General features: G+C 28.9%; 1 protein-coding gene across 3 annotated transcripts in view; it reads right to left on the bottom strand.

The window, feature by feature from the left end:
• The window catches only part of LOC143349514 (uncharacterized), a 31,069-nt gene extending 16,472 nt beyond the window's left edge, over window positions 1-14,597 (bottom strand). For 2 of the 3 annotated variants that reach the window (XM_076780839.1, XM_076780838.1), the window contains exons 1-10: window positions 14,555-14,597; window positions 14,212-14,428; window positions 13,594-13,804; window positions 11,240-11,366; window positions 7,669-7,883; window positions 7,518-7,608; window positions 6,474-6,742; window positions 5,621-5,874; window positions 2,958-3,250; window positions 2,649-2,843 (exon numbers count right to left, since the gene is read on the bottom strand). In XM_076780839.1, the coding sequence (XP_076636954.1) occupies window positions 2,649-2,843; window positions 2,958-3,250; window positions 5,621-5,874; window positions 6,474-6,742; window positions 7,518-7,608; window positions 7,669-7,883; window positions 11,240-11,366; window positions 13,594-13,791 (1,642 nt within the window). In that variant the 5' untranslated portion in view covers window positions 13,792-13,804; window positions 14,212-14,428; window positions 14,555-14,597. The remainder of the gene's footprint in view (window positions 1-2,648; window positions 2,844-2,957; window positions 3,251-5,620; window positions 5,875-6,473; window positions 6,743-7,517; window positions 7,609-7,668; window positions 7,884-11,239; window positions 11,367-13,593; window positions 13,805-14,211; window positions 14,429-14,554) is intronic. The other variant, XM_076780840.1, reaches the window with a different exon arrangement.
• Between the last annotated feature and the right edge of the window lie 2,460 nt (window positions 14,598-17,057).

Below are 17,057 nucleotides of genomic sequence, written 5' to 3'. Positions count from 1 at the left end.
TTTAAATTTAAATAATAATATTAAAAAAACATTTTGCATATGTAACTTAAAGTCACTGAAAAATTCTATCCTAATTGAAATAATCAAGAACAAATTTTTAAATTCGAATAATAATACTATAAAAATAAAATAATCAAAACTTTTTACATAAATGTCTCAAAAATTCTATTTTAATTGAAATAATCAAGAACAAATTTTTAAATTCGAATAATAATATTATAAAAATAGAATGACTTTTTGCATAAGTCACTCAAAAATTATATCTCAATTGAAATTATCAAGAACAAATTTTTAATTCAAATAATAATATTATAAAAATAAAATAATCTCAACTTTTTGCATAAATGTCTCAAAAATTCTATTTTAATTGAAATAATCAAGAACAAATTTTTAAATTCGAATAATAATATTATAAAAATAAAATAACTTTATGCATAAATGCCTCAAAAATTCTATCTTAATTGAAATAATTAAGAAAAAAAATTTATAAATTCAAATAATAACATTATACAAATAAAATAACTCAACTTTTTGCATAAATGACTCAAAAATTCTATCCTGATTGAAATAATCGAGAACAAATTTTTAAATTCGAATAATAATACTATAAAAATAAAATAATCACAACTTTTTGCATAAATGTCTCAAAAATTCTATTTTAATTGAAATAAGCAAGAACAAATTTTTTTATTCCAATAATAATATTATAAAAATAGAATAACTTTTTGCATAAGTCACTCAAAAATTATATCTCAATTGAAATAATCAAGAACACATTTTTAAATTCAAATAATAATATTATAAAAATAAAATAATTCAACTTTTTGCATAAATGACTCAAAAATTCTATTTTAATTGAAATTACCAAGGACAAACTTTTAAATTCGAATAATAATACTATAAAAATAAAATAATCACAACTTTTTACATAAATGTCTCAAAAATTCTATTTTAATTGAAATAATCAAGAACAAATTTTTTAATTCGAATAATAATATTATAAAAATTGAATAACTTTTTGCATAAATCACTCAAAAATTCTATCCTAATTGAAATAATCAAGAACAAATTTTTAATTCAAATAATAATATTATAAAAATAAAATAACTCAACTTTTTGCATAAATGACTCAAAAATTCTATCCTAATTGAAATTATCAAGGACAAATTTTTTAATTCGAATAATATTATAAAAATAGAATAACTTTTTGCATAAGTGACTCAAAAATTCTATCTCAATTGAAATAATTAAGAAAACAAATTTATAAATTCAAATAATAACATTATACAAATAAAATAATTCAACTTTTTGCATAAATGACTCAAAAATTCTATCCTAATTGAAATAATCAAGAACAAATTTTTAAATTCGAATAATAATACAGTAAAAATAAAATAATCACCACTTTTTGCATAAATGTCTCAAAAATTCTATTTCAATTGAAATAATCAAGAACAAATTTTTTAATTCGAATAATATTATAAAAATAGAATAACTTTTTGCATAAGTGACTCAAAAATTCTATCTCAATTGAAATAATTAAGAAAAAAAATTTATAAATTCAAATAATAGCATTATAAAAATAAAATAACTCAACTTTTTGCATAAATGACTCAAAAATTCTATTTTAATTGAAATTATCAAGGACAAATTTTTAAATTCGAATAATAATATTATAAAAATAAAATAACTTTATGCATAAATGCCTCAAAAATTCTATCTCAATTGAAATAATTAAGAAAAAAAATTTATAAATTCAAATAATAACATTATACAAATAACATAACTCAACTTTTTGCATAAATGACTCAAAAATTCTATCCTGATTGAAATTATCAAGGACAAATTTTTTAATTCCAATAATAATATTATAAAAATTGTATAACTTTTTGCATACGTAACTCAAAAATTCTATCTTAATTAAAATAATCAAGAACAAATTTTTAAATTCGAATAATAACATAAAAATAAAATAACTTTTTGCATAAGTGACTCAAAAATTCTATCTCAATTGAAATAATCAAGAACAAATTTTTAAATTCGAATAACAATATTAAACAAATAAAATAATTCAATTTTTTTTGCATAAGTGACTTTAAATTTGATCTTCTAACTAAACATAGTTCTTCTTAAATGCAGAAATTTATTTAAAAAAGCGTCTGTAGTCGTTTGAAAAAATTTTCGAAAGTTTGCAAGATATAATTACACAAAAATAGTATCTTGAAAACTGATCTAAACACACTTGGGGCTATATTTTCCTAATAAAAATTGATCATCTCTTCGTTTACAAGTCGAAAACGAAAAATAAGCAGTGAAATAAAAGAAAATAAAAATAAACGACAGAAATTATTTTCTTCGAACGTTCTGAAACACAACTGAGTTTGAACATTAAAAGCACCTTAGAGGCGCCTTTGATACAGGCAACCAGACGCTCCTGAGCGTCGAAATCTCGCTCGAGAAGGTTCGAATCCGTGCTAGAACACAAGATTTCTAACTACTGTAAATAATCATTGTTCACGAATAAATTTAAAACCCGTAGAACTCGCTAAAGTTAAATTTTCTAACCAAATGCACTTCATATTTAAATTTGATTAAAAATTAATACACTCACTTTTATACGTTTCATATTTGATTAAAAATAGGCTCACCGACGATTGGGCCAAATACTATGGAAATTACACCGCTGATAGCGCCAGAAATCCCATACGCAGAGGCGAATTTATCAATACTGACATCTTCAATGATGACCAAGGGTTGAGGAACCAACAGCCACGACCTAACCATCCCTATAATTGCTATCATTATAAACGTACCTGTCAAGGTGTCGTCGTAAATTAAATAACCTGGAAATAAAAGCTCCAAAATGAATGGTGTATCGTTTTCTAGCGTCCCTGATAAAACTAGAATATTAAAATAAAATTAAATAACGAAAAGGATGAGTTGTTTCGTTTACTGACCAGCTTTAGCGAAAGCCATGCAAACCATTGCACAGAAGAATATGTACTTCGCCTTGATTTGCACCACCAAAGTGAAAATTGCAATTAAAATCTTGGACGCCAGCTCTGCAGCGGCTGAGATAGTAATCGCCAGGGCTGCTTGGCTTTTCGTGTAACCGCTATTGGTCATCATCAGTGGCAAAAGACCGGAGAACGTGAAGTCGCTCGACAGGACGAAGCTGACGCCCAGACAAATGTTTATGAAACCGCAATTCTTCAACAGCGACATTTCCAGAAGCTCCTCGAAGATCGTTCTGTATCGTTCAAAGCACATTTTTCATTCGCCCATAGCTCGTAAACACTTACAAAGAACCGTAACTTAAACATTCTGAACTAGAAACTTGAAGAAATCTTTTTTGATTCTATTTAATTCTATTTTAATTTGAAACATTTTAATTTGATATACGGGGTGTTCGACCAAGCGTGAGGAAAATTATAATGGGGGATTCTAGAGGTTAAAATAAGACGAAAATCGAGAATAACAATTTGTTGATGGAGGCTTTGTTACAAAGTTATTAACGTTTAAAGTTCAGACAGTACTGAATTTTTTTCTCGAAAGTGGTTAGGATTTCGAGGGTATGTTTGTTGACCAAAAATTATTGTTATAGACCCTCCTAGCTAAAAATAATTTTTTTGGACAGATTTCAAAATTTTTTTTTTCATCGAGAAATTTAGGCACCTACCCCCTATGGATTTTTCTTAAAACTTCGTTTTTCATTTTTAATTACTTTGTTTGACATGCTACGGAAATATTGTTTAATACTTTTTTGTAGGTACCTATGGGCTCTAGTTTAAAAAAAAGTTTCATTGAAATATATTCACTATTGTAGGAGTTATGGCTGTTTGAAAATTGGACCAATTTTATAAAGTTTTTCTCATTTTAGGGGGTCGAGGACCAACTTTTCGAATATTTTTACAATTTCTACGTATTCTCCACTAAAATACGCGTCGTTTGGCTTTTTGAAAATCAAAATCCTTCAATCCCTTCCGGAGTTATGACATTTTAAAGATTTGCGAGAAATCATTTTGGATCAGGCATTGTAGTTTTGGTTCTGAATTTTTTTATCGAAAGTGTGTAGGAATTCGAGGGTATGTCTATTCACCAAAAATAATTGTAATTGACCCATGCAACTAAAAATAATTTTTTCAGAACGATTTGAATTTATTTTTTTACCGCAAAAATTTCACATTTTCTCGAATTTTTTTTTCGAAAATAGGTAGAAATTCAGGGATATGTCTATTGACCAAAAATGATTGTAATTGACCCCAGTAATCAAAAATAATTTTTTCAGAATGATTTGACAAAATTTTTTTTCACCGAATAATTTGGGCACCTACCCCCTGTCGATTTTTCTTAAGAATTCGTTTTTGCTTTTTAGTAATTTTATTTGACGCCCTACAGAAAAGTTGTGTAATACTTTTTCGTAGATACCCATGAGCTCTATTTCAGAAAAAAGTTTCATTGAAATATATTCACTATTGTAGGAGTTATGGTCGTTTCAAAATTGAACCACTTTTATGGGGTTCTTCTCATTTTGCGGAGTCAAGAATCAACTTTTCGAATATTTTTGCAATTTCTACATATTCTTTATCTAAATACGCGTAGTTTGCTTTTTTAAACATTAAAATCCGTCAATCCGTTCAGAAGTTATGACATTTTAAAGATTCGCATGAAATTTTCGAGCAATATTTCTGGCCATAAATTATATTTTCGATTAGGAATTTTTTTCTCGAAAGTGTGTAGGAATTCGGGGGTATATGTATTCACCAAAAATGATTATAATGGACCCTAGCAACCGAAAATAATTTTTTTAAAACGATTCGAAAATTTTCTTTTTCGTCGAAAAATTTGAGCACCTAATTGAATTTTTTTCTCGAAAATGCGCAGGATTTCGGGGGTATGTCTATTGACCAAAAATGATTGTAATTGACCACCCTAGATAAAAACAATTTTTTCAGAACGATTTGAAATTTTTTTTTCTCGCCGAAAAATATCAGCACCTACCCCCTGTCGATTTTTCTTAAAAATTCGTTTTTGATTTTTAGTAATTTTATTTGACGCCCTACAGAAAAGTTTTCTAATACTTTTTTGTAGGTGCCCATGAGCTCTACTTCAGAAAAAAGTTTCATTGAAATATATTCACTATTGTAGGAATTATGGCTGTTTGAAAATTGGACCATTTTTATGTGGATTTTCTCATTTTACAGGGTCAAAAAACAACTTTTTCATTATTGTTAGAATTTCTACATATTTTCCACTAAAATACGCGTTGTTTCCTTTTTTGAAAATGGAATTCCTTCAATCGGTTCAGAAGTTATGACATTTTAAAGATTTTTCGAGCAATATTTCTGGCCATAAATTACCTTTTCCATTAGGAATTTTTTTCTCGAAAATGCGTAAGATTTCGAGGGTACGTCTATTCACCAAAAATGATTGTAATTGACCCTCACAACTGAAAATAATTTTTCCAGAATGATTTCAAATTTTTTTTTTCGCCAATTTAGGCACCTAATTAGATTTTCGACAAGGAATTTTATTCTTGATTTTCGTCTCATTTTGGCCTCTAAAATCCCCCATTAAAATTTCCCCCAGGTGTGGCCGAACACCCTGTATTTTCACGTACCTTATTTGGCTCCTTTCGACGTTCTCTTCGTCTTTCATGGATACCTGAACCCCTTTTTCTAATTTTTTCTCTTTCGGTTTCTCGAAATGTGCCATGTCTGTCACAGCTCCGATGCTCGTCACTAAATTCGCTAAACTCGAAGCTGACAGGGCTGACATGCGTCTCGTTAAGAGCTCGCGCATCGATCCGGACTTTATTCGATTTTGGAGTTTACCCTCCAGCTCTGAAATCGAAGCCACTCTTTGTGCAGGCTCCTATTTTCGAAAAAAGAGAAAACAATTTTTCAATCGCTTCCAACAGCCTGCTGAAAAAATATTTCAAACAAAAGTTACTCAGTTTCTGCTAAACTACAAATTTAGATAAAAAAAATACCAAAAAAAATTAGTTGAAAAGTTGAAATCATCTTCGTTCTTTTAAATAACATTGCATATCTTTCACTTCGTATTTTCAGAAATTCTAAGTAATACAAAATCTGCTTAGATAAAAAAAATACCAAAAAAATTAGTTGAAAAGTTGAAATCATCTTCATTCTTTTAAATAACATTGCATATCTTTCACTTCGTATTTTCAGAAATTCTGAGTAATACAAAATCTGCTTAGACTTACAATTCGAGCACTTATTGTAAATTAATTGAAATTTCTAACGTTCATTTTATTAACGTTTCTGTTCACTAAACCTAAATTTCTGAAATCGTGACACGAGTTGCAATAATATGCAATGCTATTTAAAAAGAATTCTTTGGTAATTTTGTATCTAACTTTGTAGCTTTGAAAGATTTTTTCATCAGACTATTGGAGGTGCCTGAAAAATCACACACTCTGTATATTGAGAATTGGTTCTAAAAAAACTAACTTTCAACGTTTCGATTAAGAGTGGAACCTGCCTCCCTCTTTCATCTTTGAGGCTGGTTAAACTGCTCCATCTTGTTTTCGCTGGAACGTGTGTGATCTCGCTGGAACGACGACTGAGGACAGCGATTCCACACAGTTTCCGCTCTTCTCTTTGGCGCGCCCTTTCCGCGAGGACCTCTTCCGGTTTCCTCGTGTGCCATTCGACGGGATGCATCATAGTCATTCCGACGATACAGTTCAAACTCATCGCGCCAGTCATCAATGCAGTGCCTATCGAATCACAAACGAGAAGGAATCGATTAAAAAATGTCTTTATCAGTGATAAAAGCTTCCATTTTTTAGTTTCAACAGTGGTGATTCTATGTGTTCTTGCGATTGTATTTTTCTTATTTTCTGCTGGTCTCTGTGTAATGATCGTTCATTTTTATGGAAGAAGTATGTTAAAAGTACTTTTGCTTGAATAATTAGTTATTTAAAATATGTCGAAACGATGTTGATGTACGATTTAATTACAAATTATCTTTCAAATTTACAGTATTTGATTTCTAATCATTTTTCAACTGTATGGGTAGTATTTTTTATTCTAAATAATTTTTCAAATATATACTATTTAATTCTAAATAATTATTCAACTGTATAGGTACTACTTTGTATTCCAAATAATTTCTCAAACATCTACTATTTAATTCTAAATTATTTTCCAAACATGTACTATTTAATTCTAAATAATTATTCAACTGTATAGCTACTACTTTGTATTTCAAATAATTTTTCAAACATCTACTATTTAATTCTAAATTATTTTTCAAATATATACTATTTAATTCTAAATAATTTTTCGAACAATTTAATATTATTAGAATTAGTTCGTGCATGGAATGGCCACGAAAAAGAACACATTTATTTTATAAATACCTTCTAAACATAAAAATCTGTTGATTTTAATATACAAAACCGAATGAAGACTTACTAGTGATTGTAAAACTTAACATAAATTAAAAAAACTATTATAAAAGAAAAATTCCTCGCTAAATAAGAAACTCACCCCTAAAACCATAAGCTTTCATCAATCTTTCTATGCAGACAGGATACGCGATTCCACCTAAACCAATAATAACTTGTGCAGCGCTCATCACCTGAAAAACAATTTTTCTAAAGAATTAAGAATCTCTTTAGGAACGTTATTGTTTACATACTGGTGCTCTTCTCTTCACGAAGTAAGCATTGAAGTTTGTGTTGCAAATGGTGACGATTAGGCCTAGCCCCATGCCTTGGAGGAAATTTAAAAACGCCATTTCGTAGACGTTTGTCACAAATGCCAATGCAACGTTTGGCAGTGCAAATAGAAACGCGCCAAACACTCCAACAGGCCTCATTGCGTATCTCTTCAACAAAGTATTGGTCATTAAACCTGTGAAAAAACAATATACAAAATGGTCATCTTGTTATAATTTCTGTCACATTCATAACATGTTTTTGTGCTTTATTTTTTCTTTAAATGGAACATTCAATGATTTAACTTTTTTTTGTATTTGATTACTCAAGTACCTTCATACTTTTACTTTTTATTTTTGTGACCTATTATATACACAATTAAAATTCATTTTTTTTAAGAATTATATTCCCCACATTTTCCTATATTTAATTTAATTTTAATAATTTTTTATTTTAATACGACATTCAATAATTTAACTTTTTTTTAATTTAAGTTACTCGAGTATCTTCATATTGCAATTTCACGTTATAATAATAAATATTTACCTTTTATTTTTGTGACCTATTATATATAGAATTTAAATTCATTTTTTTTAAGAATTATATTCCCCACATTTTCCTATATTTAATTTAATTTTAATAATTTTTTATTTTAATACGACATTCAATAATTTAACTTTTTTTTAATTTAAGTTACTCGAGTATCTTCATATTGCAATTTCATGTTATAATAATAAATATTTACCTTTTATTTTTGTGACCTATTATATATAGAATTTAAATTCATTTTTTTTAAGAATTATATTCCCCACATTTTCCTATATTTAATTTAATTTTAATAATTTTTTATTTTAATACGACATTCAATAATTTAACTTTTTTTTAATTTAAGTTACTCGAGTATCTTCATATTGCAATTTCACGTTATAATAATAAATATTTACCTTTTATTTTTGTGACCTATTATATATAGAATTTAAATTCATTTTTTTTTAAGAATTATATTCCCCACATTTTCCTATATTTAATTTAATTTTAATATTTTTTTATTTTAATACGACATCCAATAATTTAACTTTTTTTTAATTTAAGTTACTCGAGTACCTTCATATTGCAATTTCATGTTATAATAATAAATATTTACCTTTTATTTTTGTGACCTATTATATATACAATTTAAATTCATTTTTTTTAAGAATTATATTCCCCACATTTTCCTATATTTAATTTAATTTTAATAATTTTTTATTTTAATACAACATTCAATAATTTAACTTTTTTTTAATTTAAGTTACTCGAGTACCTTCATATTGCAATTCCACGTTATAATAATAAATATTCACCTTTTATTTTTGTGATCTATTATACACAATTAAAATTCATTCTTTTAAGAATTATATTCCCCACATTTTCCTATATTTAATTTAATTTTAATAATTTTTTATTTTAATACAACATTCAATAATTTCACTTTTTTTTAATTTAAGTTACTCGAGTACCTTCATATTGCAATTTCACGTTATAATAATAAATATTCACCTTTTATTTTTGTGATCTATTATACACAATTAAAATTCATTCTTTTAAGAATTATATTCCCCACATTTTCCTATATTTAATTTAATTTTAATAATTTTTTATTTTAATACAACATTCAATAATTTCACTTTTTTTTAATTTAAGTTACTCGAGTACCTTCATATTGCAATTTCACGTTATAATAATAAATATTTACCTTTTATTTTTGTGATCTACTATATATACAATTTAAATTCATTTTTTTTAAGAATTATATTCCCCGAATTTTTCTATATTTTAATTCAATTTTAATTGCAGGTACGATCATTCCTGAATAATGTAATTTCAAAGTGGTATATTTGTAAATTAACATTTTTATGGAGTAAGTATTATTTTTTCTTTTAATACAACATTCAATAATTTCACTTTTTTTAAATTTAAGTTACTCGAGTACCTTCATATTGCAATTTCACGTTATAATAATAAATATTCACCTTTTATTTTTGTGACCTACTCTATACAATTTAAATTCATTTTTTTAAGAATTATATTCCCCAAATTTTCCTATATTTTAATTTTAATACTCCTGAATAACATAATTGCAAGCTAGTATATTTGTGAATTAAAATTTTGAAGGAATAATTATTCCATTCGAAGCAATATTTATTCCCAATTTAACAACATTTGAGATACTTTAAAAATTAAAATATACTCATGTGCCTCACTTTTATTTTTCTGACCTTCTATAAACAATTAAAAATCATTTCATTTGAATTCTTGAAAAATTCTTGAATTTATTAATTCTCATTTATTAAGAAGGGAGTAATTATTCCATTCGAAGGAATATTTATTTCCAATTTAACAACATTTGAGATACTTTAAAAATTAAAACATCTCAAATGTTGTATTTTAAAAATTAAAATATACTAATATGCTTCACTTTATAAAAACAAATATTCACCCTCTATTTTTGTGACCTACTATACACAATTAAAATTCATTTTACTAAGAATTATATTTTCCTATATTTTAATTTTAATACTCCTGAATAACATAATTGCAAGCTAGTACATTTGTGAATTAAAATTTCGAGGTAGTAATTATTCCATTCAAAGCAATATTTATGTCCAATTTAACAACATTTCAGATACTGTAAAAGTTAAAACATCTCAAATGTTGTATTTTAAAAATTAAAATATACTATTATGCCTCACTTTATAAAAACGAATATTCACCTTTTATTTTTGTCATTTATTGTACACAATTAAAATTCATTTTACTAAGAATTATATTTTCCTATATTTTAATTTTAATACTCCTGAATAACATAATTGCAAGCTAGTATATTTGTGAATTAAAATTTTGAAGGAATAATTATTCCATTCGAAGCAATATTTATTCCCAATTTAACAACATTTAAGATACTCTAAAAATGAAAAAAATGCTCGTGTGCCAGCAGCCCGGTATCAAACACGTGTTATCAGTATCGAGAGTGTCATGTGCACATACAGGTGTACACAAATGCATGAAAACATCCACAGAGAGGAGGATAAAGTTACTCAATGACACCGTTATCGGTGTTATGCTCGTTTCTTAGGATGCACGGTTCGCGAACGAATATATGTAGGATCGTAAAACTTAAATATGCGACATAGACACAATTATTTTCACTCTTCGTTGCGTGGCTGGTGGTCTAAAAATATTTTCGTACGTTCCTCATAGTCCGTGCTCTCTATCTTCAGACACGGTTCTCATTTCCTGGCGCCTAGGCGGTTTTATCGTAAATAAACGTAGAAGCGTATTTGTTCAAAGATCAGAAATAAACGTGCTTATCGCGAGCTGATTTTAAAACAATTCCTTCTACCGAATTGTTTCGTATTATTCCTCGACGAAAACATATAATCGATACTCGAGAAATGCACGTATCTTGGCTAACATTTTCTTTTAAATACAATGAAAAGCTAAAATCATTCTTAATTATACGTCGATCTTAGTATTCTGTACATTATTCATTTTTAAAGGACGCTTACGTACCAGCAATAGAAAACGTCACCATAAAAACGGAATTAAATAACGTCATTGCTGTTCCAGCCTGACCAGTTGCTTCGAGGAAATCGCCAAAAATAATTGCAAACGACGCAGTTGGCCCAAACGTTGTCACCTGCGGAGAGAATTAATCTCGTAATACAAATAACACAATTTATCGCTCAATGTCATTGAAGGTTGTCGAGATGTAATAATTCCAAATGTGCACTATAATAAACAAGCTTCGAGTCTGAATATTTGACAAACGATGGGGAAGAATGTTGTATTCAACCAATCTTGGGTCACTTTTGACCCGACTTGTACAGAGTATTCATATTAATGGGAGATTTCTGAGGCTAAAATAAGACGAAAATGAAGAATAGCAATTTGTTGATGGAGGCTTCGTTAAAAAGTTATTAACGTTTATAGTTGCGTCTGTAGATCGACAACCTGCGCAGAGCTGTGTGCGCGTGATACTGATTCTCACTCACAAGACTCGCAACTTTAAACGTTAATAACTTTTTAACGAAGCCTCCATCAACAAATTGGTATTCTTCATTTTCGTCTTATTTTGGTTCCTAGAATCTACCATTAAAATTTTTCCCAGGGTTGGCTGGACACCCTGTATATACACCCATGGGAGAAATTTTAATGGGACATTCTGGAGGCCAAAATAAGATGAAAATCAAGAATACCAATTTGTTGATGGAGGCTTCGTTAAAAAGTTATTAACGTTTAAAGTTGCGTCTGTAGATCGACAACCTGCGCAGAGCTGTGTGCGCATGATACTGATTCTCACTCACAAGACTCGCAACTTTAAACGTTAATAACTTCTTAACGAAGCCTCAATTAACAAATTGGTATTCTTCATTTTCGTCTTATTTTGGCCTTTAGAATCTACTATTAAAATTTTTCCCAGGGTTGGCTGGACACTCTGTATATACACCCATGGGAGAAATTTTAATGGGGGATTCTAGAGGCCAAAATAAAATGAAAATCAAGAATACCAATTTATTGATTGAGGCTTCGTTAAAAAGTTATTAACGTTTAAAGTTGCGTCTGTAGATCGACAACCTGCGCAGAGCTGTGTGCGCGTGATACTGATTCTCACTCACAAGACTCGCAACTTTAAACGTTAATAACTTCTTAACGAAGCCTCAATTAACAAATTGGTATTCTTCATTTTCGTCTTATTTTGGTTCCTAGAATCTACCATTAAAATTTTTCCCAGGGTTGGCTGGACACCCTGTATATACACCCATGGGAGAAATTTTAATGGGGGATTCTAGAGACCAAAATAAGATGAAAATCAAGAATACCAATTTGTTGATTGAGGCTTCGTTAAAAAGTTATTAACGTTTAAAGTTGCGTCTGTAGATCGACAACCTGCGCAGAGCTGTGTGCGCGTGATACTGATTCTCACTCACAAGACTCGCAACTTTAAACGTTAATAACTTTTTAACGAAGCCTCCATCAACAAATTGGTATTCTTGATTTTCGTCTTATTTTGGCCTCCAGAATCTACCATTAAAATTTTTCCCACTGGTAACTGAACACCCTGTATATACACCCATGGGAGAAATTTTAAAGGGGGATTCTAGAGGCCAAAATAAGATGAAAATCAAGAATACCAATTTGTTGATTGAGGCTCCGTTAAAAAGTTATTAACGTTTAAAGTTGCGTCTGTAGATCGACAACCTGCGCAGAGCTGTGTGCGCGTGATACTGATTCTCACTCACAAGACTCGCAACTTTAAACGTTAATAACTTTTTAACAAAGCCTCAATTAACAAATTGGTATTCTTCATTTTCGTCTTATTTTGGTTCCTAGAATCTCCCATTAAAATTTTTCCCAGGGTTGGCTGGACACCCTGTATATACACCCATGGGAGAAATTTTAATGGGGGATTCTAGAGGCCAAAATAAGATGAAAATGAAGAATACCAATTTGTTGATTGAGGCTTCGTTAAAAAGTTATTAACGTTTAAAGTTGCGTCTGTAGATCGACAACCTGCGCAGAGCTGTGTGCGCGTGATACTGATTCTCACTCACAAGACTCGCAACTTTAAACGTTAATAACTTTTTAACGAAGCCTCCATCAACAAATTGGTATTCTTAATTTTCGTCTTATTTTGGCCTCCAGAATCTACCATTAAAATTTTTCCCTGGGTTGACTGGACACCCTGTATAGTCGATGTGTAATTTAACAAAATCTTAACAGAATATATAAAAGCATTCAGTCGAGTACCTCAGAAATAAAAGTTTTGTTTTTTTACGAAATTACAACAATTCGAAGGTCGACGATTTTTCAATTTGAAATTAGGTTGAATGTGAAATGATTTTAAGTAAATATCCAGTACTAACGAAAACTAAAACCATGGCCAGCACCACCATCCACCCCCATCCACCGTCAGGAGCCAAATCCTCGAGGGTGAGTTGGTCGTTTTCTTTTTCTTCCTCTTTGTATAATGATAACGCATTATTCTGTTTCTTCTCATCCTCGTTGGGCACGTTCGTGGTCGTTGTCATTGTCGTTGATCCATTAGTCTTAGCTACCGTCATATTTTTGTAGAGTCTACACGCATCGCATAGAAAGTATTTTTTATACACGAATACCGAATTTCTCTAAATCTCGTTAACGATCACAACTTTCTAAATCACATTTACTTCCCTTCGATTCGCACTTCATCGTCACAATTTCACTAAATACGATATTTTTCACGTGCTCCTACGCGTCGACATTTTTGCATACTCGTTAATTGTTACGTCATTGTTCGATCAGCGGCTTTGAATTTTCGAGATCAGTTACGTTACGTGCTTGGACTTTTAAAGAATTTTTTTTATGTAAATTATCGCTCAGGCGTGTGAATTGTAAATTGAACGAAACTGAATGGGGAAAAAAATAATTTCGATGCATCGTTTCGGACGAGCGAGAAAAAGGTTCGTGAGATATATTCTAATGATCGTGGATCTTGATCTTACCACCCGTAAAGTGTTTTAGTTTCGTCGAAACGGTGGCGGAGGAACAACGACTTTAATCGATTAATTTTGCAGTGTATGTGACAGTTAGCTGGATGCTTTTTGACTGAACGAAACTGGATACAAACGATTTTGGAGACTCTCTTATCTATGTACATACAGAATGTCACCGTGCTAAGTACCGATCCTTAAAGAGAATGAAATATTGCTACCGTGCCATCTGGAATTAGAAAACCAGCCGGAGAAAAATGGTCGCATTGTAAACGGGATTTCAGAACTTTACGCACAGAATCGGTTCAATTATTTAACAACGACGGAATAATATCAGCAATAGATACTGATTCACGTTTCTTTTTATGTGAATTAATTTCTTTTAATATCGTTTCGATTTAAACAAAGTTATTTTTATCTTGCTATGATTATATCAAGAATGTTTAATTAAAATTATTATTCTTGTAGTATTCAAAATAAATATATTAGAAAATTAGAAATAAGGATTGTTGGTGCAATGTTTTTTAAATTTATTGTTTTGTAGATTTGTGTTATTATAAGGGATATACAGGGTGTTCGGTCAGGCCTGGGAAAAATTTTAATGGGGGATTCTAGAATATCAATTTGTTGATGGAGGCTTCTAAAAGTTATTAACAATTAAATTTGGAAATTTCAAATCGTTCTGGAAAAATTATTTTTGGTTGCAGGGGTCAATTATAAGCATTTTTGGTGAATAGATATATTCCTGAAATCCTACCCACTTTCGAGAAAAAAAATTAAATTTTTAAATTTTTTGGCAGAAAAAAAATTTTTCAAAGCGTTTTAGAAAAATTATTTTCGGTTGCAAGAGTCGATTGTAATCATTTTTGGTCATTACATATACCCCTGAAATCCTACGCATTTTCGAGAAAAAAATTCTTTACCGAAAATCTAATGTGAGGCCAGAAATGCAACCCTGAAATTTCATGCGAATCTTTAAAATGTCATAACTTCTGAACGGATTGAAGGAATTCCATTTTCAAAAAAGCAAACGACGCATATTTTAGTAAGGAATACGTAGAAATTCTAAAAATACTGAAAAATTTATTCGTTGACCCCGTAAACTGAGAAAAACCTAATAAAAATGGTCCAATTTTAAACCAGCCGTAACTCTTACAATAGTGAATATATTTCAATGAAACTTTTTTCTGAAGTAGAGCTCTTGGGTATCTACGAAAAAGTATTAGACAACTTTTCTATAGGGCGTCAAATAAAATTACTAGAAATCAAAAACGAATTTTTAAGAAAAATCGACAGGGGGTAGCTGCTGATATTTTTTGTCGAAAATAAAAAATTTCAAATCGTTCTAAAAAAAATATTTTTAGCTAGGAGGATCAATTACAATCATTTTTGGTGAAGAAACATATCCCCGAAATCCTACGCATTTTCGAGAAAAAAATTCCTAATCGAAAAGGTAATTTATGGCCAGAAATATTGCTCGAAAATTTCATGCGAATCTTTAAAATGTCATAACTTCTGAACGGATTGGACGATTTTAATTTTCAAAAACGCAAACGACGCGTATTTAGATGAAGAATATGTAGAAATTGCAAAAATATTCGAAAAGTTGATCCTTGACCCTGTAAACTGAGAAAAACCTGATAAAAATGGTTAAATTTTCAAACAGCCATAACTCCTACAATAGTGAATATATTTCAATGAAACTTTTTCCTGAACTAGAGCTTATGAGTACCTACAAAAAAGCATTACACAACTTTTCTGTAGGGCGTCAAATAAAATTACTAAAAATCAAAAACGAATTTTTAAGAAAAATCGACAGGGGGTAGCTGCTGAAATTTTTCGACGAAAAAAAAAATTTGAAATCATTCTAAAAAAATTATTTTTAGTTTCGAGGGTCAATTGCAATCATTTTTGCTCAATAGACATACCCCCGAAATCCTACCCACTTTCGAGAAAAAAATTCGAAAACGTGTGAAATTTTTCAATAAAATTAAAAAATTTCAAATCGTTCTGGAAAAATTATTTTCAGTTGCAGGGGTCAATTATAATCATTTTTGGTCAATAGACATACCCCCGAAATCCTACCCACTTTCGAGAAAAAAATTCAGTATGATCGGAACTTTAAATGTTAATAACTTTTTAACGAAGTCTCCATCAACAAATTGGTATTCTTGATTTTCATCTTATTTTGGCCTCTAGAATCTCTCATTAAAATTTTTCCCAGGGTTGGCCGAACACCCTGTATATTAAAATGAACATTTTTGTTTTTTAAACGTTCAAAATATAAAAATTTGCAAAGTGTCATATTTAAAATTTAAAGTTATTTTAATTTTTACTGTAATATGTAATTAAAATAATTATTCTTGTAGTATTCAAAATAAATATATTAGAAAATTAGAAATATCTAAAGATTGTTGGTGCAATATTTTTTAAATTTATTGTTTTATAGATATGTTATATATTTTAAGGGATGAATATTAAAATGAACATTTTTGTTTTTTGAACGTTCAAAATATAAAAATATGTAAAGTGTCACATTTAAACTTTAGTTCATACTGTAATATTTAATTAAAATTCTTATTCTTGTAGTATTCAAAATAAATATATTAGAAAATGAAAAATATCTAAAGATTGTAGGAACAACATTTTTAAAATTTTTTATTTTATAAATATGTTACATATTATTAGGGATAAATATTAAAATGAACATTTTTGTTTTTTAAACGTTCAAAATATAAAAATATGCAAACTGTCACATTTAAATAAAGTTACTTTAGTTCATACTATGAATATATCATGAATATTTAATTAAAATTATTATTCTTGTAGTATTCAAAATAAATATATTAGAAAATTAG

Source organism: Colletes latitarsis, chromosome 13, assembly GCF_051014445.1.
Source record: "Colletes latitarsis isolate SP2378_abdomen chromosome 13, iyColLati1, whole genome shotgun sequence".
NCBI lineage: Eukaryota > Metazoa > Arthropoda > Insecta > Hymenoptera > Colletidae > Colletes > Colletes latitarsis.
Note: the sequence above shows the minus strand (reverse complement) of the source record. Positions and strands in the feature narration are given on the sequence as shown.